This window comes from Nerophis ophidion, linkage group LG15 (genome assembly GCF_033978795.1).
Source record: "Nerophis ophidion isolate RoL-2023_Sa linkage group LG15, RoL_Noph_v1.0, whole genome shotgun sequence".
Lineage (NCBI taxonomy): Eukaryota > Metazoa > Chordata > Actinopteri > Syngnathiformes > Syngnathidae > Nerophis > Nerophis ophidion.
Window position 1 is genome coordinate 16,890,222 of NC_084625.1, and position 22,065 is coordinate 16,912,286.

At 41.4% G+C, this 22,065-nt stretch overlaps 1 protein-coding gene and 1 long non-coding RNA gene across 4 annotated transcripts in view; one reads left to right on the forward strand and one right to left on the reverse strand.

Annotated features, from left to right (window-relative positions):
* sh3kbp1 (SH3-domain kinase binding protein 1) overlaps positions 1-22,065 on the reverse strand; it is a 68,174-nt gene that overhangs the window by 44,586 nt on the left and 1,523 nt on the right. For all 3 annotated transcript variants that reach the window (XM_061921557.1, XM_061921556.1, XM_061921555.1), the window contains exon 2: positions 6,511-6,668. In XM_061921557.1, the coding sequence (XP_061777541.1) occupies positions 6,511-6,668 (158 nt within the window). The remainder of the gene's footprint in view (positions 1-6,510; positions 6,669-22,065) is intronic.
* Positions 983-17,487, forward strand: LOC133569322 (uncharacterized). Its single transcript, XR_009809796.1, has 3 exons — positions 983-1,511; positions 2,251-2,346; positions 17,135-17,487. It is a non-coding gene; the product is annotated as an uncharacterized LOC133569322 (long non-coding RNA).

Below are 22,065 nucleotides of genomic sequence, written 5' to 3' on the forward strand. Positions count from 1 at the left end.
AAGGGTGAAGTGTCTTGCTCAGGACACAACGGACGTGACGAGGTTGGTACTAGGTGGGATTTGAACCAGGGACCCTCGGGTTGCGCACGGCCACTCTTCCACTGCGCCACGCCGTCCCGAATAGCTCTTAATCTTCTTCCCTTTATGCGATTTCAAATTACCGGTATTGCAATCAGCCTCCTCCATTTTGAAAATGATGACGGGGGAAGTGTCACTCGTAACGTCACGAATTTGACCAGACGGTAATGCTAAGAATGCGCTAATTATTTTAAAACCTCTTCTCACTCCGGCACTTACCAAAGGAATGCAGTAAAAATTTGAGTGTGATATAAGCTTGGACCTTAAATCCTACTGAATAGCTCTTAATCTTCTTCCCTTTATGCGATTTCAAATTACCGGTATTGAAATCAGCCTCTTCCATTTTGAAAATGATGACAGGGGAAGTGTCACTCATTATATCACGAGTTTGACCAGGTGGTAATACTAAGCATGCGCTAATTATTTTGCGAAGAGTTTGACCCGGCAGTAATTCAAGGCAGGCGCATATTATATGCCCTGCGGCAATTCAAGGAAATACGGTAATTATAGTAAAATAATAATGAGAGAAAATAAAACTAATTCAGCATAGACAGCAAACTGTGATGCCAATAATCTTCCTTTTTTGTTATTCTATTTCCTGAAAAATGAAACTTTATCTCCCTTGAATAAAACATTTGAAAAGATAACATTTTAAAATTATGACTACACTAATTACAGCAGAAATTCAATATGTATAAAACATTTTTTTAAACGTCTCAGTGCTAATAATTTTTTTGTCCGCCAAAGAATTGAGTGCTGTGTTTGCCAAGCAGGAAGTGCGGCATTCATTGACTTTGCATGCCTTCACACAGACAGACACACACACACACGTCCATTCAGAAAACCTCTTGAACACACAATGAGCGTTGAGGGGGAAAAAAATGCTTGGAGTCCACATGTGAGCCCACGCAAAGACCCGCAGCGGCCGTTTGTTAGATTCCAGCTTCCTTTGATTTTACGAGTAGTCAGGGACACGTGTGACGGATTTATGACGTCCGATGGAATTTATATTTATATATATATATATATAAATATATATATATAATACATCTGGTAACTATTAGGAGGGCTTTTAAGAAGAAATGATGAGCTTAAAGTGTAGAAACTAACTACAGTGGGGAAATGGAAACATGAGTGACTTAAAGGAAAGGCAGAAGAAATAAGGAAGACAACACAATCTGTCATAACTGAACAGGAAACATCTGCATGCTGTTGTGTGCGTGTGTGTGTGTGTGTGTTTGTGTGTGTGTGTGTGTGTGTGCAAAGACCAAGTCACTTTTAACCGCAATTTCCCTTCACCTCTGACTTGTTTTTCCTGCACCTAAACCAGGTGGACGACACGACGTGAATGCAGCTCAATGCAGTCGTTTGTGTCCTCCATGCAGAGTCGTGACAACAGGAAGTCGACCACGGCCGCGCGACGAGGCAGCCATGTGAGTCTCATTTGCCGCCATGCTAATGTGGTTCAGATCAGTCACATGGTCTCCAGCACCGACAAGCAAAGCGGTCACGCTGTCTTGCATGGTGTCTTATTTTTTTGTGATAGAGTGATTGGAGCACATACTTGTTGGTCACAAAAAACATTCATGTAGTTTGGTTCTTTTATGAATTTATTATGGGTCTACTGAAAATATGAGCAAATCTGCTGGGTCAAAAGTATACATACAGCAATGTTAAAGGCCTCACTACTACCGACCACGCAGTCTGATAGTTTATATATCAATGATAAAATATTAACATTGCAACACATGCCAATACAGCCTTTTTAGTTTACTAAATAGCAATTTTAAATTTCCCGGGACTTTCTTGTTGAAAACGTCGCGGAATGATGACGTGTACGCGTGACGTCACGGACTGTGAGGAAATAGCGCTGCGCACACACACACAGCTAAAAGTCGTCTGCTTTAACCGCATAATTACACAGTATTTTGGACGTCTGTGTTGCTGAATCTTTTGCAATTTTTTAAATTAATAATGGAGAAGTCAAAGTAGAAAGATGGAGTTGGGAAACTTTAGCCTTTAGCCACACAAACACACGGTGATTCCTTGTTTAATATTCCCGGCGCTGAAACTTTACTATGGATCAGAGCGGTCAAGCGAACATGGATCACGACCGAATGTCAACCAGCAGGTTTCGGTGAGAAAATTATGGTAAAAAGTCGCCTCTTACAGGAGATCAGCTGAGCTTGCGCCGTCCATAAAGCTGCTGGCGACTTCCCTGAGACACTGGCGTCAAGACACCCATGGACACACCCCTCCGACTATCAGGTACTGTTAAACTCACTAAAACACTAGCAACACAATAGAAAGATAAGGGATTTCCCAGAATTATCCTAGTAAATGTGTCTAAAAACATCTGAATCCGTCCCAATGCAATTGCCTTTTTTTTTTTTACTTCACAAACAATGTGAATATGTGAGGAGCCCCCACACTTGTGACGTCATCGTCTGCGACTTCCGGTAAAGGCGAGGCTTTTTTTGTCAGCACCAAAAGTTACGAACTTTATCGTGGATGTTCTCTACTAAATCCTTTCAGCAAAAATATGGCAATATCGGGAAATGACCAAGTATGACACATAGAATGTACCTGCTATCCCCGTTTAAATAAGAAAATCTCATTTCAGTAGGCTTTTAATATTTGCTTACATGTCCCTTGGCAAGTTTTACTGCAATAAGGCGCTTTTGGTAGCCATCCACAAGCTTCCTTTTCTAATTTTTGACCACTCCTCTTGACAAAATTGATGGAGTTCAGCTAAATTTGTTGGTTTTCTGACATGGACTTGTTTCTTCAGCATTGTCCACATGTTTAAGTCAGGACTTTGGGAAGGCCATTGTAAAGCCTTATTTGTAGCCTGATTTAGCCATTCCTTTACCACTTTTGACGTGTGTTTGGGGTCATTGTCCTGTTGGACCACCCAACTGCGTCCAAGACCCAACCTCTGGGCTGATGATTTTATGTTGTCCTGAAGAATTTGAAAGTAATCCTTCTTTTTCACTGCGATGAGGTGGCGACTTGTCCAGGGTGTATCCCGCCTTCCGCCCGATTGTAGCTGAGATAGGCGCCAGCGCCCCCCGCGACCCCGAAAGGGAATAAGTGGTAGAAAATGAATGGACGGATGGATGGATCCTCCTTTTTCATTGTCCCATTTACTCTCTGTAAAGCACGAGTTCCATTGGCAGCAAAACAGGTCCAGAGCATAATACTACCACCACCATGCTTGACGGTAGGGATGGTGCTCCTGGGATTAAAACCTTCACCTTTTCTCCTCCAAACAAATTGCTGGGTATTATGGCCAAACAGCTCAATTTTTGTTTCATCTGAAATCAAATGGACAAAGATAAGACCTTCTGGAGCAAAGTTCTGTGGTCAGATGAAACAAAAATGTAGCAATTTTCAGTAGACTCCTAAAATTCATAAAAGAACTAAACTGTTGCGTTTGGGACGCATATTGATGCGTGAAGTTGCCACCCCAGGATGCTACAGGACTCGGACTAGGCAAGATTGCAGGTAGGAGCTTGTTTTAATATACAAAATGATAAAAGAACACTGACAAAAGCAAAGTAAAGGCGTGCATACGCACGGGAAGCTAAATGCTAATGGTTAGCAAGAGTCGAGTTCAAAGTGTCCAAAGTGGCGCGTGCCGAGCGCGCGGAAGCTAAGACAGGACTCAGCAAGGTAAATACAAAGCAGGAATACCAAACGTAACTGTTGCATGGAGCAAACAAAACATCCAGACAGAACTAAGGTAGGTTTAAATACTAAAACAATAATCAAAAACAGGTGTGCGTCAGAAAGTAAGTGCAGGTGGAGCAAATGAAGTCGCCATGGTGACAAATACAAACAAGGAAGTGCTCAAACAAAGGGATCGGAAGAGTCCAAAAATAATAAAAACACAAAAAGGGACTCAAACATACACTAAAGATGTGATCCGGGAACCGGATCACAACACAATCTTCATGAATGTTTTTTTGTGACCAACAAGAATGTGCTCCAATCACTCCATCACCAAAAAATAAGAGTAGTAGAAATGATTGAAAACTCAAGACAGCCATGATATTATGTTCTTTACAAGTGTATGTAAACGTTTCACCACGACCGTATGTACGTCGTTTTGACTCAAAGTGCCGACTTTATACTGCATGTCCGTGTTGGTCAACAAATTATCTGTTGCGGTTTGCATCACTTCCTGTGGCCCTTGTGACCTGATTGTGGACATCCCCCTCTCCCTCTAAACACACATTCCTATAACTGCAGTCTTGTGACACACTAGTCAGTAGTCTCACACACACATACACACCCACACAAACATACAGTGGGGCGAAAAAGTATTTAGTCAGCCACCGATTGTGCAAGTTCTCCCACTTAAAATGATGACAGAGGTCTGTAATTTTCATCATAGGTACACTTCAACTGTGAGAGACAGAATGTGAAAAAAAACCCCAGGAATTGAAATTGTAGGAATTTTAAAGAATTTATTTGTAAATTATGGTGGAAAATAAGTATTTGGTCAACCATTCAAAGCTCTCACTGATGGAAGGAGGTTTTGGCTCAAAATCCCACGATACATGGGCCCATTCATTCTTTCCTTAACACCAGGGGTGTCAAACTCAAATACAGAGTAGGCCAAAATTTTAAACGGAACAAATTAACCTTTTAATAGGGACCCAAACAAGTTTTGCATTAAATATTGAACAAGCAAGGCTTATATAACTTTAGTGACATGCAAAATCCAGTTTCAAATAATAATAATAATAATTAAAAGAAAATCAATGGCATATCAAATAAACTTTAAATAAAAATGTAATGCCTTTTTTTCTATTTGCAATATTCTGAGGTAAATATCAACTTTTTTCCACAGGCTAATAATAAATTTGAAAATAAAATAACAATAATGAATGAACCAAACATTCAAGCCTTGAAGTAGCAAGAGAAAATGCGTGAATAAAACGTTAATTATTGGTCAGTTTGCTGGAAGTTTCCCGGAAGAGTTAGTGCTGCAAGGGGTTCTGGGTATTTGTTCTGTTGTTTTACGGTGCGGATGTTCACCCGAAATGTGTTTGTCATTCTTGTTTGGTGTGGGTTCACAGTGTGGCGCATATTTGTAACAGTGCTAAAGTTGTTTATACGGCCACCCTCAGTGTGACCTGTGTGGCTGTTGACCAAGGATGCATTGCATTCACTTGTGTGTGTGTGTGTGTGTGTGTGTGTGTGTGTGTGTGTGTGTGTGTGTGCGTGTGTGTGTGAAAGCCACAAATATTATGTGACACGCTGTTAGTATTGAGGAAAAGCGGACGTGACGACAGGTTGTAGAGAACGCTAAAGGCAGTGCCTTAAATGTACGCCCCCAATATAGTTGTCCAGGTGGAAATCGGCAGAAATTCGGGAGAATGGTTGCCCCGGGAAATTTTCGGGAGGGGCACTGAACTTCGGGAGTCTACCGGGAAAATTAGGAGGGTTGGCAAGTATGAGTATTAGCGGTGAATGCGGTGTTACAGCGGCATCGACGCTGTATAACACCGGCGGGCCAGCTCTAATGCTAAATCGATATTGCCTCAAGGGCCAAATTAAATTACACGGCGGGCCAGATTTGGCCCGCGGGCCAGAGTTTGACACCCATTCTTAACACGGATCAATCGTCCTGTCCCCTTAGCAAAAAAACAGCCCCAAAGCATGATGTTTCCACCCCCATGCTTCACAGTAGTTATGGTGTTCTTGGGATGCAACTCAGTATTCTTCTTCCTCCAAACACGAGTCGAGTTTATACCAAAATGGATACATGGATGATACAGCAGAGGATTGGGAGAATGTCATGTGGTCAGATGAAACCAAAATAGAACTTTTTGGTATAAACTCAACTCGTCGTGTTTGGAGGAAGAATACTGAGTTGCATCCCAAGAACACCACACCTACTGTGAAGCATGGGGGTGGAAACATCATGCTTTGGGGCTGTTTTTCTGCTAAGGGGACAGTACGATTGATCCGTGTTCGGGAAAGAATGAATGGGGCCATGTATCATGAGATTTTGAGTCAAAACCTCCTTCCATCAGTGAGAGCTTTGAATGGTTGACCAAATACTTATTTTCCACCATAATTTACAAATAAATTCTTTAAAATTCCTACAATGTGAATTCTTGGATTCTTTTTTCACATTCTGTCTCTCACAGTTGAAGTGTACCTATGATGAAAATGACAGACCTCTGTCATCATTTTAAGTGGGAGAACTTGCACAATCGGTGGCTGACTAAATACTTTTTTGCCCCACTGTAGATGTTGATAGTGTGACGGCAGCAACTTGAACACTCAAAATGCGAACATCATTGCGCCACCGGCCACCGCACTTCCTGTCCACAACGCACTTCCCTCTTGTCCCCGCACATACGCAAACACACACGTCGTCACCTTCCAGGCGACTTGAGCGAAGCGTATACTCACCCGCACAAAGTTGTCGGGGAACAGCCCCCGCCGGCCGCCCAGCTCGCCCTCCCACCATCCTCCGTCGTCTCGCCGTATGTTCACGACGACGTCGCCCACACTCAGGCTCAACTCGTCGTCCTGCTGGGCCTCGTAGTCGAACTCCACCACGGCCTCCACTGCCAGAGAGGATTGTTGTTGTGAAAAGGTCAAACAGTGCGGCTCTACAAATATATCATAATACTAATGAGATATTTGGGGAATTTTTACATAAAATATGCTGGCTTCTATTGGCTTACAGCACGAAATGTATCGTTTCATAGTGTTGAATAGATGGATACAAAATGGCCACCAGATTGTTCTGTCTTTTAAACAAACTACAAACCCCGTTTCCATATGAGTTGGGAAATTGTGTTAGATGTAAATATAAACGGAATACAATGATTTGCAAATAATTTTCAACCCATATTCAGTTGAATATGCGACAAAGACAACATATTTGATGTTCAAACTGATAAAAAAAATTTTGGGGCAAATAATCATTAACTTTAGAATTTAATGCCAGCAACACGTGACAAAGAAGTTGGGAAAGGGGGCAATATATACTGATAAAGTTGAGGAATGCTCATCAAACATTTATTTGGAACATCCTACAGGTGTGCAGGGAATTGGAAACAGGTGGGTGCCATGATTGGGTATAAAAACAGCTTCCCTAAAAATGCTCAGTCTTTCACAAGAAAGGATGGGATGAGGTACACCCCTTTGTCCACAACTGCGTGAGCAAATAGTCAAACAGTTTAAGAACAATGTTTCTCAAAGTGCAATTGCAAGAAATTTAGGGATTTCAAAATCTACGGATCATAATCCCATCAAAAGGTTCAGAGAATCTGGAGAAATCACTCCACATAAGCGGCATGGCCGGAAACCAACATTGAATGACCGTGAACTTCGATCCCTCAGACGGCACTGTATCAAAAACCGACATCAATCTCTAAAGGATATCACCACATGGGCTCAGGAACATTTCAGAAAACCACTGTCACTAAATACAGTTTGTTGCTACACCTGTAAGTGCAAGTTAAAGCTCTACTATGCAAAGTGAAACCCATTTATCAACAACAGCCAGAAACGCTGCCGGCTTCTCTGGGCCAGAGATCATCTAAGATGGACTGATGCAAAGTGGAAAAGTGTTCTGTGGTCTGACGAGTCCACATTTCAAATTTGTTTTTGGAAATATTCGACATCGTGTCCTCCGGACCAAAGGAGAAAGGAACCATCCAGACTGTTATCTACGCAAAGTTCAAAAGCCAACATCTGTGATGGTATGGGGGTGCATTAGTGCCCAAGGCATGGGTAACTTACACATCTGTGAAGGCACCATTAATGCTGAAAGGTACATACAAGTTTTGGAACAACATATGTTGCCATCTAAGGGCCGTCTTTTTCATGAACGCCCCTGCTTATTTCAGCAAGACAATGCCAAGCCATATTCAGCAGTGTGGCTTCGTAAAAAAAAGAGTGCGGGTACTTTCCTGGCCCGCCTGCAGTCCAGACCTGTCTCCCATCGAAAATGTGTGGCGCATTATAAAGCGTAAAATACGACAGCAGAGACCTCGGACTATTGAACGACTGAAGCTCTACATAAAACAAAAATGGGAAAGAATTGCACTTTCAAAGCTTCAATAATTAGTTTCCTCAGTTCCCAAATGTTTATCGAATGTTGTTAAAAGAAAAGATGATGTAACACGGTGGTGAACATGCCCTTTCCCAACTACTTTGGCACGTATTGCAAACATGAAATACTAAGTTAATTATTATTTGAAAAAAACAAAAAACATTTTATGAGTTTGAACATCAAATATCTTGTCTTTGTAGTGCATTCAATTGAATATGGGTTGAAAAGGATCTGCAAATCATTGTATTCTGTTTATATTTACATCTAACACAATTTCCCAACTCATATGGAAGTACAAAAACAATTTAAAAACCGTACAAAACAGTGCCAGGGGGTTGTAAATTCAAAGTAACTAAAATAGAATGCCAAAAATATATATATATATAAAATAAACAAAGTGCAAAGCCATAGGCTCACTCAATCTCAGTAAATAACTGAAATTTACTGTAAATAACTTTAAATTTACTTAAAACACAGCATCATCGTTTTCACAGCTTTTTGGTTGTTAGAGGTAGAGTGTTTTAATGTAGAGTTCTTAATCTTTTTTAAAGGCACAAAAAACAGGTCGGGTATTGAGAAACTTACATTTAGGAATATAAAACTTAGCCAATAGTATAATGAGGTTGCAAAGGTAAAATTCATTTTAAATTTTTTTTCAATACATCCATCCATCCATTTTCTACCGCTTATTCCCTTTCGGGGTCGCGGGGGGCGCTGGCGCCTATCTCAGCTACAATCGGGCGGAAGGCGGGGTACACCCTGGACAAGTCGCCACCTCATCGCAGGACCAACACAGATAGACAGACAACATTCACACTCACACACTAGGGCCAATTTAGTGTTGCCAATCAACCTATCCCCAGGTGCATGTCTTTGGAAGTGGGAGGAAGCCGGAGTACCCGGAGGGAACCCACGCATTCACGGGGAGAACATGCAAACTCCACACAGAAAGATCCCGAGCCTGGATTTGAACCCAGGACTGCAGGACCTTCGTATTGTGAGGCAGACGCACTAACCCCTCTTCCACCGTGAAGCCCTTTTCAATACATTGTAAGATTAAATATATTATTGTTTTAATTGCTTAAGAGATATTCCTGGCTCTGAATTTGTTAATTGCTATTTTTATGTTTTTGTGCATTACTTGTTGCCGTCATCATTAAACGAACAGGTTACTCATCAGTTACTCAGTACTTGAGTAGTTTTTTCACAACATACTTTTTACTTTTACTCAAGTAAATATTTGGGTGACTACTCCTTACTTTTACTTGAGTAATACATCTCTAAAGTAACAGTCTTCTTACTTGACTACAATTTCTGGCTACTCTACCAACCTCTACATGCTTCTCACCTGGATAGTAGAAGGTTGTGGACATAAACCGAGTATTTGGTCAACTTTGACAACTAACTCGGACTCGGACATGGCAAAAAGGACACAAAAAGAGGCTTGTTTGCCGCACCATTTTCCAACCCTTCATGTGCGTTATGAATAATTCTTCATCCAAAACGGGAAGATGTGAACATCCCATCAGTGGGCATTCCAATGAGAGTAGACATTGTACAGTAAGTTGTATTATGTTCATAGATTGTGTATCTTGTGTATCACTTAGCAATACTGATACAGTGTTTCATGAAAGCTGGGTCTGTTTAGCACGCAGTTTCTATCAATCAATCAGTCAATCCCAGTTTGTTTGAATAGCCCAGGGGTCAGCAAACCGCGGCTCTTTAGCGCCGCCCTACAGCATTTTTAAAAAAGGTTTAAAAATGGAAAAAGATGGGGGAAAAATAATTTGATTTGTTTTAGTATGTTTTTTGTTTGAGGACAAACATGACACAAACGTTCCCAATTGTTAGAAAACCCACTGTTTTATATGTTAGATATGAGTATTTGGTGAACATCGTTTTGTCCAACTAATTTTGGCAGTTCTTGAACTCACCATGATGATGTATATCGGAGCGTCCCAAAATGAGTTAGTGCTGCAAGGGATTCTGGGTATTTGTTCTGTTGTGTTTATGTTGTGTTACGGTCCGGATGTTCTCCCGAAATGTGTTTGTCATGCTTGTTTGGTGTGGGTTCACAGTGTGGCGCATCTTTGTGACAGTGTTAAAGTTGTTTATACGGCCACCATCAGTGTGACCTGTATGGCTGTTGACCAAGTATGCATGGCATTCACTTAAGTGTGTAAAAGTGTGTCTGGGTCGGCATGCTGTATGCATGGAGGAAAAGCGTACGAGACGACAGGTCGTAGAGGACACTAAAGGCAGTGCCTTTAAGGCACGCTCTCAATATTGTTGTCCGGGTGGAAATCCGGATGGATTCGGGAGAATGGTTCCCCTGGGAGATTTTAAGGAGGGGCACTGAAATTTTGGAGTCTCCCAGGAAAATCGGGAGGGTTGGCAAGTATGGGTAAAGCCCTTAATCACAAGTGTCTCGAAGGGCTTCACAAACCACAACAACATCCGGGCAAGAAAAAACTACTAAAGACAGGCAAAAACTCGAGCCTCTAAAACTTGAAGATTATCCTCTGAGTTTTTCAGGCTCAAAAATTAAAGGTTTTAAATGTTCAAATGTCCAAAAGTAGTTTTTGTTGTCACTCATGAAGTCTGCTATGATTAGTAATGTTGTTGTCGAGGGTAAGTATCACGCCCATGGGATCAGGTTTTGTTTTTGTCATGTTTGGTTTTATTTTTTGGACATTCAGTTCTTGCTTTAGCACTTCCTTGTTTTCTTCGTTACAATGCCAACTCATTGATTTTCACCTTGCCCTCATGTCACGCCCCTATCCCCATGTCATGCACCTGTTTTCAATCATCGTAGCTATTATTTTAACCGGAAGTTGCCAGGAAGTCAGTCCGGCAACTTTTCATATTCCTCAACCTCCTTCATGCCAAGCCATGCTGTGCCAAGTAAGTTTTTGGTTTTGTTATGTCACAGTTGTTTAGTTTTGTTTTTGTCTATAGTCATGCCATTGTGCTAGTTTTGTTTTCAGTAAAGTTTGTTTTCCGCCCTCGTGCGCGCCTTTTGTTTGCTTCCTTTGTTTGTAATTTGTTAGCATAAATAAATATGTACTCACATTCACGTCTCGCTCGTGCCAATATCCCTTTGCATTGGTAAAACAATCGAAGTCATAGTCCAAGCTGTGACAGGAAGAGTGAACCTTGTCATCCGTCTGTGAAATTGATACACTGCCATATGCCTAAAATTTGCAAAATACGTAAATATTACAAGTTGTTATGAATGTGCTTAGTACTACATTACATATATACTTTCAGTGTGTGTATAAAACGTTGATGGAGGCTCTTAGAGGTTTTTAGAGCGCTTTATAGATGTTTTTAGAGCGACTCCTGTCAAGTTAGAACGCATTACAAAAAGAAAACCATACATGTGCTTGTCTTACATAAAAAAAATGTGCAGTTCCCATCCAACCTACCCAATGTGAGCTGGCCAGATTGACTGATAGACGGGCGGACAGTTTGATTAGCATCGTTTTCGTTTTAGTCACAAGACAAGATAACTGCCAGATTGCTCCTGTAAACAGACCAGGCTGTACTCTAAATACATATTGCTCCTGTAAACAGACCAAGCTGTACTCTATATACATATAGATCTCCTCGAAATGCCGGAGAACATTTGTTGAGGCCTCTTTTTAAAAATTCTGTCTGGATTGAAGGGAGCAAAATGTAATAAGCCCTTTCAAACATAAATGTACCACAAGTAACCTGTCAAATCTAAGCTCTCCCGTCCAAAGGCAAAACCTAGTAACTAATTTCTAGCTGATTTTGAGAAAACAAAGGGAAACCAATCTATCTTGATGCTGTCTCACAAAGATCTACAAAGTCCTCAAACGTATGGATGTTTTCTTGAGCTTTCATTTTCTTGCCGATTGAGCCATGGATTGAATCTGCTCTCGTGAACATGTGCCCTTTCTCCAGATATTTTATCACAATCTCGGGTGGGCCCCATTCTGCGTTTGCACATTGGGCAAGAGCCGTGTACAGCGTCCAGTTTTTATTTTGACCTCCACAGTTATCTGCCCAAAAGAGTATATGCAAGGGGAAGAATCAAGAACAATACATTTAATGAAAGTGCTTGCAACGTCCTGGGCCAATCTTCCAAATATCCCCTCGTGCCATAATATCACATAATCAGGTTGACCGTCGGCCCCCATTCGTGACAAAGAAACTTCGATTGGTCCCTTGAGCTACTAGGTTTTTTGTTGTATCTACGCGGTTATGTGGTAGTTGCTAGGTCCTGCCATGCGCGTAACAGCTTACTTACGGAACAAATTACAATATCGCATACACTAATGTAAAGCATATCACCTTGGAACTCCAAAATTATTATCAGCTCAGTTTTGACCAAAATTGAGTTACTGGGTTTTGCCTTTGGACAGGAGAACTAGACATAGTCACTTAGTCAGTTCTTGTCTCTGCCGGTGGTGTGGTATTGAGGGAGTGTTTTTCTTTCGTTTTTTGTTAATGCATGGTGCAATTGCATGTGCACATTATGTGTCATTTATTGCCCGTTTTTGGTTTTTCATTGAATTCTACATTTGTAGCTTTATGTAAAAAATGGCGCAGCTGAAGTGGAAACTGGTTGCATCAGGTCTGTTCTCTTCAATATGTTTTATGTCATTTGTGTTTCTTAAATTATTTTTGATGGCCTTTTTTAATCTGGACTGCAACTACATAATTTCCCCATTGTGGCTTTATTAAAGTCCATCCTATCCTATTATAGCTAAATGGCCATAAATACATGGATAGACTTTAGAATTAGATTTTAGCATCATTGCCTCACAATACGAAGGTCATGAGTTGTCCTGAGTTCAATCTTGGGTTCGGGATTGTTCTGTGTTTGCATGTTCTCCTCGTGACTGCACGGGTTCCCTCCGGGTAGGTTGATTGGCAACACTAAATTGGCCTTAGTGTGTGAATGTGAGTGTGAATGTTGTCTGTTTATCTGTATTGGCCCTGCGATGAAGTGGCGACTTGTCCAGGGTGTACACCGCCTACCGCCCGATTGTAGCTCAGCTAGGCGCCAGCGCCCCCCGTGACCACGAAAGGGAATAAGCGGTAGAAAATGGATGGATGGATGAAACTTTTATTAGTAGATTTTACAGTACAATTGACCACTAAATGGTAACACCATGCACCTGGGGATAGGTTGATTGGCAACACTAAATTGGCCCTAGTGTGTGAATGTGAGTGTGAATGTGAAGTGAAGTGAATTATATTTATATAGCGCTTTTCTCAAGTGACTCAAAGCGCTTTACATAGTGACACCCAATATCTAAGTTACATTTAAACCAGTGTGTGTGGCACAAGAGCAGGTGGGTAAAGTGTCTTGCCCAAGGACACAACGGCAGTAACTAGGATGGCACAAGCGGGAATCGAACCTGCAACCCTCAAGTTGCTGGCACGGCCACTCTACCAACCGAGCTATTGTTGTCTGTCTATCTGTGTTGGCCCTGCGATGAGGTGGCGACTTGTCCAGAGTGTACCCTGCCTTCCGCCCGATTGTAGCTGAGATAGGCGCCAGCGCCCCCCGCGACCCCGAAAGGGAATAAGCGGTAGAAAATGGATGGATGGATGGTAAGACCCGAATACGTTTTTCAACTTTAAGTCGGTGTCCACATAAATCAATTCATGGTATTGTCAAATGTCGTCTTGAGTTTCTACCACTAACCAAAGATGGCCCCAAAACTTTGCTCATAATACACTTTATCAGTCAAAAATCTCTTTTACTTTAATATTAACCACCAAAATGCACAAGAAAACACACGACTAGTTGTCTTGCGTGTCACATTCCTTTGCACGCATATACAAAAAAGGCTTGATCCTTGTCTTGTGGGGGGGAAGGGGGGGGGTTAGTGGTGTGGTAACCATGGAAACAACCGTATAAACGGATGGCTATGACTCACTCTCATAAAATGATCCCTCACGCACACAAAGTACGGTGTATTTTTTGGACATAAACATATGCAAAGTCTCCTGTCAAAAATGCCTCGAAGTGAAAATGAACTTTTAGCATGGAGTTGCTGCAGATGTTCATTTATGGGAAGCGGCGTGGCGTGGATTATTGATGGGTCACGACGCAACCATTTACAAAAGTAAAGCGGCAGGAAAAATCGTTTGAAAGCATCATGGGCCTGTTCAGAGCGAACGTGACCGTGCTGACCCCGACTTGGTTCAGATTTGATTCATTATGAACACAGAAAGAGTGAGGTCGCCCGCAGACAAGACACAACTCCCACCCGATCGGCGGAGAAGCGGGAAGAGACGAGCCGCAGTGTCCCGTGAAGAGCTGCACTTGGTTCGTTCGGGATAACTCGCACAGACACACACACTGCATGCTGACGTGTGCGTTTTGGCTGCAGCCAGTCGCCGAACACGTCCAGAGCGTGTTTTCACAGTCGGAGGAAGCGGCCTGTAAGCCCACAGGGTGGGGAGGGGGGGGAATCAAACCCACTCAAAATGTGTGGATCCGACTTCCGCAGCTTCACCCACTCGAAGCTCATCGTTCTGATTTCCAATGCAGATGCCGCATTGTTGCAAATCCGAGCTTCCCACAAGGAATATAGCATTTGAAAATAAACTAGAAGGGAATAGATTATGGGGCAGCACAGTGGTAGAGGGGTTAGTGCGTCTGCCTCTCAATACGAAGGTCCTGAGTAGTCCTGGGTTCAATGCGAGGCCCGGGATCTTTCTGTGTGGAGTTTGCATGTTCTCCCAGTGACTGCGTGGGTTCCCTCCGGATACTCCGGCTTCTTCCCACCTCCAAAGACATGCACCTGGGGATAGGTTGATTGGCAACACTAAATTGGCCCTAGTGTGTGAATGTGAGTGTGAATGTTGTCTGTCTATCTGTGTTGGCCCTGTGATGAGGTGGCAAGTTGTCCAGGGTGTACACCGCCTTCCGCCCGATTGTACCTGAGATAGGCACCAGCGCCCCCCGCGACCCCAAAAGGGAATAAGCGGTAAAAAATGGATGGATGGATGGATGGATGGAATAGATTATTATGGGCCTGCTGCAATGCCAGCGCCCATATTATTATTGCTCCTACTTCAAACTTTATTATTCTTGTTCCGCACGTTTCTCTTACATTTAATACGAGACCAACCGACCAACGAACCCCCACATATGTTATACCATCGAAAAGAGGCTGTTCGCGCCAATGGCGGTACTTTAAATTTTGTATTACCATCCATCCATCCATTTCCTACCGCTTCTTCCCTTTGGGGTCCCTGGTGCCTATCTCAGCTACAATCGGGCGGAAGGAGGGGTACACCCTGGACAAGTCGCCACCACATTGCAGGGCCAACACAGATAGACAGACAACATTCACACTTGCATTCACACACTAGGGACCATTTAGTTACCTTTAGTTTGCTAAATTTTTGAGCTACTTTTGCTAGTTTAGCCCAGAGCCGTGTGTGGTATGTGACACGTGTTAACTGTTAGCATGCTAGAAAGCTAACTTAGGCTTGCTAATTTTTTCATCTATTTTTACACCTTTTTTTTCTCTATTCCCGCAGCCATACACCTTTGAGTCGTATAACTTGGACGGCGTGGCACGCATACTTGTGGAGTGTTGGGGGCGTTGTTGCGGGGGCGGGGTTGAGGTGCAGGCAGCATACGCCTTCCCCTTTAAAGCTGTCCTGGATTAAATTAAATTATTTGTTTCCAATCATTTGGGAACTTGCAAGCGTATTTGTTCTTCTTACTCGTCGTCGCCATGTCTCTTCTTCGTTCTTCTGCTTCGTCTCCTTCTTGTTGTGTGTAGAGTTGTGCACTGAGCTTCAAAAGCCGTAGATGTTATTGTAGCATCCCGGAAGAGTTAGTGCTGCAAAGGCTTCTGGGTATTTGTTCTGTTTATGTTGTGTTACGGTGCGGATGTTCTCCCGAAATGTGTTTGACCTTCTTGTTTGGTGTGGGTTCACAGTGTGGCGCATATTTGTAACAGTGTTAAAGTTGTTTATACGGCCACCCTCAGTGTGACCTGTATGGCTGTTGACCAAGTATGCCTTGCATTCACATCTGTGTGCTTGAAATTAAAGTTATCATTTAAGCAGTTAAAAGATCATACAATGTGTCAGCATTTCTTGACATCTTCGAGTAAAGACCATTGTTAAACTCGTCCAACGCTACATTTTTATGTTGACTGGGCCGGAGGGCTGTTTATATGGAGGAAAAGCGTCCGCTTTTCCTCCATATAAACAGCGTGCAGTATGGAAAGGTTTGAAGGTTTAACAGTATGGTTAAGGGTTGAAGGTGTCAGGTGAGAGAGGACACTAAAGGTAGTGCCTTCAAGGCACGTCCTTAATATTTTTGTCTGGGTGGAAATCGGGAGAATGGTTGCCCTGGGAGATTTTCGAGAGGGGCACTGAAATTCGGGAGTCTCCAAGGAAAATTGCAAGTGTTGGCAAGTATGGTAGCACGGTTGGGAGAGTGGCCGTGCCAGCAACCTGAGGGTTCCTGGTTCGATCCCCAGCTGCTACCAACGTCGTCACGTCCGTTGTGTCCTTGCGCAAGACACTTCACCCTCGCTCCTGATGGGTCGTGGTTAGGGGTTTGCATGGCAGCTCCCACCATCAGTGTGTGAATGTGTGTGTGAATGGGTGAATGTGGAAATAGTGTCTAAGCGCTTTGAGTACCTTCAAGGTAGAAAAGCGCTATACAGGTATAACCCATTTACCATAACTTGGTGTGTGAAGCATGCTGACTGTTATCATGCTATCTTTAGCACACATGCTAAGTGTTAGCATTTTTATGTAAACATGCTACTGGTTTAGGCTAGCTCTGTGGCTCTCCTTGTACAGTTACACCTAAAACTCACGGATTGAGACACTCGGCACCATCCAATAAGTATTGTGGCTTCCGGCGACCTCCAGCCAGAGGTCAAGGGCACAGATAGTAGGCCCATCAACATTTCTTCGGGAATTATCTAGTTTAACATGTGCTTTATTTTTCAGGGCTGCATCAACACATTCCAGAGACTTGGGCAAAAGTGTGCTTGAGGACCCCCAATGTGCATTTCGTGGCGTGTTTCTGTGTGCATCCTGTCACTTTCAGGTTAGCAATAGCCCCAATTTCGCCAGAAAGTTTGCCAGTTTGGTACTATATCAACACACTTTAACACCAGGCTGTAGCTGTGTTTCGATGGGACTAGATGACGTTTTTGTAGTTTTTATGTGAAACTATTCAGGTTGTTTGATTGATTGATTGATTGAAACTTTTATTAGTAGATTTCACAGTACAGTATACATATTTTGTACAATTGACCATTAAATGGTAACACCCGAATAAGTTTTTCAACTAGTTTAAGGGGTCCACGTTAATAATAATAATAATAATAGATTTTATTTGTAAAAAGCACTTTACATTGAACAAACAACCTCAAAGTGCTTCAGTGTATTAAAAAATAAATAAATGAAAAAGTAAAAATAATGATAATAAAAATATAATAAAAATAAATAAAATATAAAAACTAGAACAGCCTAATAGCTAGAACTAGTGTGCATATATCTATGAAAAGGCTTTTTTAAAAAAGAAGTGTTTTTAAGGCTTTTTTAAAAAGAAAAGTTTTTAAGCCTTTTTTTAAAAGCATCCACAGTCTGAGGTGCTCTCAGGTGGTCAGGGAGAGCGTTCCACAGACTGGGAGCAGAAGGCCCGGTCTCCCATAGTTCGTAGCTTTGTCCTAGGAGGTTGGAGGAGGTTAGCCTGTTTGGAGCGGAGGTGTCGTGTGGAGGATTTGGGGGTGAGTAGTTAATCAATTCATGGTAAAAGGTAAGGTAAAGGTAAAAGTTACAATGTTTCCCGCTAATAAATCTTGAGAAAAAAAATGCATCAATCTACCTCCATTTCACCAGGAGGTACACATTTGTGAACACATTACCATGATAATGCTGTAAGTGCATGACGGGACAATAGTTGCAACATCATGCTGAGTTGACGTTGGGGTTTCCAAGAAGAAATAGGTTTGATTCCATCACGCGACTTTTGAACGGAGTTAACGGAAGTGGTTGGCCACCAAACCAATATAGCTACTGTGCCGCGAACTATCGGATTACGCAAGAGGCCTAGATCTGATTATTAAAAGCAGACATAAGCACAACATTTACACACTGTTTACAACCGGGGGCCAGATGTGGCTCGTTAAATATTTCAATTTGGCCCGACGGACATTCCTATATATTTTTTTTTAGATCTTTAGGATGGAAAGTGTAGCTGCCATTATGATGAGCAGTCATGTTTTCAAATGACCGTAAGTCTTGAACTATACAAAGTATTTCAAAGGTTGGAATCTGCGCTTTTGCATGATATACTAGTTACTATGGTAATGAATTAGTTACTATGGTAATCTCAGTCACAGCAGCTCAGACGAGGCACCAAGCAGTGGGGGTGGGGAGCGTTTCCACAGAGTGTCGGCCTGAAATGTGGGTGTCAGAGACAGACGTGGAAGGAGATTTTCACAAGAAAGTTCTAAGACTTAGTTATATATCAGATTGTATGTTGTATTTTTACCCTTTGCGTTAATATTTCACTGTCGCGTTTTGCTTGATTGTAAAATATGTCAATCGAGAGGGGGCGTGACCTTCATATGTTGTCAATATTCAGTGTTTTATCGTTCATATGAAAATGTAAAATTCCATTTCGTTTTTTAAAGAGGTCTGTCAAAACGTTTTTGGCATTCAATCAGACATTATTGTGAGGTTTTGTATTAGTGTTCCTCAGGCACATTCTTTCCCTAAATTTGGCCCCACAGTCAAAATAATTGCCCACGCCTGGTTTACACAGAAACGGTTCAATGTAGAGTTACAGTTGACATGGTTTTAGGCTTTAAAATCCATCCATCCATCCATTTTCTACCGCTTATTCCCTTAATTTACCAAAAATATTTTTTGTTATCACTTGTATCCTGTTTTACTAGAAATTACTTTTGTGAGCTGGGAATTGTTTGTTTACATTTTGCTTGCATTACATACAGTATTTGTTAAGCCATAAAGCTATCAGGGAGTCCATTTTTTGGCACCAAATTACAACCATTGAAAACACTGTACTGTGCATGCCAGGCCACTAGTTGGCGATGTCAGTTTGAAACAACATTGTGCTGAGTCGACATGGGTGTTTTAATGAAGTAAAACGGTTTTGAGTTTTTACACAGAAACTGTTCAGTTAATACGTTTGTGTTTTCAGGCTTTAAAAAAGTTACAAACATTTTTTTTTAATTCAATTGAAATGTTTTTTGCAAGATAGTTTTTTTGTGTTTACGTTTCATCCTTTGATTACATACCGTATTTGTGAATCCATTAAGCCCCAGGAAAACCAGGAAGTAGATGGCGATATCTCTTTAAAGTCACGCTATGCTACCAAGGCTTTTGCTGTTTTTAAAAAGGTAAAACTGCAATTTTCAGGGTTTAGGCGGAAACTTTCAGTTAAAAGTGAGACTTTGCGAATGTTTGTAGGGTCCATGCTGTGTAAAAATATAACATTTGTATGAGTTTCTATTAGGGTTGTACGGAATACCGGTATTAGTATAATACCACAATACTAATGAATCATATTCGGTACTATACAGCTTCTGAAAAGTACCAGTCTGCCACCCCCTCTAGTCGATACTACTATGATTATGTCGATATTTACGAGATTTACGTCATTTATTTTTATTTATTTATATTATGTTTATAAACTCAGTAAATATGTCCCTGGACACATGAGGACTTTGTATATGACCAATGTTTGATCCTGTAACGACTTGGTATCGGATTGATACCCTAATATGTGGTATCATCCAAAACTCATGTAAAGTATCCAAACTAGGGAAGAATAAGTGATTAATACATTTTAACAGAAGTGTAGAAAGAACATGTTAAAAGAGAAAGTAAGCAGATATTACCTGTGAATGAACAAGTAGATTAATAATTAATTTTCTACCCATCCATTTTCTACCGCTTGTCCCTTTTGGGGTCGCGGGGGGTGCTGGAGCCTACCACTCATCCTTAATAATTTGGACAAAATAATAGAATGATAAATGACACAATATGTTACTGCATATGTCAGCCGACTAAATTACGAGCCTTTGTTCGCTTGCTTACTAAGACAAATTGTCTTAAATGTTCACTATTGTATTTAAGGACAAACTTGCAATAATAAATATATGTTTAATGTACCCTAAGATTTTTTGTTAAAATAAAGATCCACCCATCCATATTCTACCTTTGGGAAAGCGGTGAGGGGGACGCTGGTGCCTATCTCAGCTACAATCGGGCGGAAGGCGGTGTACACCCTGGACAAGTTGCCACCTCATCGCAGGTTAAAATAAAGACAATAATGCTATTTTTTGTGGTCCCCTTTATTTAGAAAAATACCAAAAAGTATCGGAATAATTTACATTGTAAGGTTTCCTTATGAAGAACCCTGTAATATTACAAACAATTGAATAAAAACAATTATGGACTCCTTCATAGAGATCTGTGGTTCTCAAATGGGGGTACACGTACCCCTAGGGGTACTTGAAGGTATGCCAAGGGGTACGTGAGATTTTTTTTTAATATTCTAAAAATAGCAACAATTCAAAAATCCTTTAAAAATATATTTATTGAAAAACACTTCAACAAAATATGAATGTAAGTTCATAAACTGTGAAAAGAAATGCAACAATGCAATATTCAGTGTTGACAGCTAGATTTTTTGTGGACATGTTCCATAAATATTGACATTAATGATTTCTTTTTTGTGAAGCAATGTTTGGAATTAAGTTCATGAATCCACATGGATCTCTATTACAATCCCCAAAGAGGGCACTTTAAAGGCCTACTGAAACCCACTACTACCGCAGTCTGATAGTTTATATATCAATGATGAAATATTAACATTGCAACACATGCCAATACGGCCTTTTTAGTTTACTAAATTGCAACTTTAAATTTCCCGCAAAGTATCCTGTTGAAAACGCCGTATTGGCACCGATCACGGCCAAAAGTAGTCAGTTTTTATCGCATAATTATACAGTATTCTGGACATCTGTGTTGCTGAATCTTTTACAATTTGTTCAATTAATAATGGAGACTACAAAGAAGAAAGATGTTGGTGGAAAGTGGTGTATTGCAGCCGGCTGTAGCAACACAAACACAGCCAGTGTTTCTTTCTTTGTTGTGAAGCTTTACTATGGAACAGAGCGGTCAAGCGAACAGGGTTCTCTACCACATGTCAACCGGCAGGTTTCGGTGAGAAAATTGTGGTAATAAGTCGGCTCTTACCGTAAACATGAGCGGAGCTTGTGTCGTTCCTCCTGCAGCTGTCAAAGAGGCAGCTGCGACTTTTTTGGCTCCTCCGTGGCTTCCCTCAGAGACACTGGCGGTCACCACACCCCTCCGACTTTCAGGTATGACTATATAATCTCACTAAAACACTAGTAACACAATAAGCAGATAAGGGATTTTCCAGAAGTATCCTAGTAAATGTGTCTAATAACATGTGAATCGCTCCAACTGCTCTCGTCTTTTTTTTTCTTCTAGTCCTTCACTCTCACTATCCTCATCCACAAATATTTCATCCTCGCTCAAATTAATTGGGAAACCGTCGCTTTCGCGGTCTGAATCACTCTCGCTGCTGGTGGCTATGATTGTAAACAATGTGAGGATGTGAGAAGCTCCACAACCCATGATGTCACATGCACATCGTCTGCTACTTCCGGTACAGGCAGGGCTTTTTTATTAGCGACCAAAAATTGCGAAATTTATCGTCGATGTTCTCTACTAAATCCTTTCAGCAAAAATATGGCAATATCGCTAAATGATCAAGTATGACACATAGAATGGACCTGCTATCCCCGTTTAAATAACAAAATCTCATTTCAGTAGGCCTTTAAATCACCAAAATGATGACTGAGTGCATCATTGTC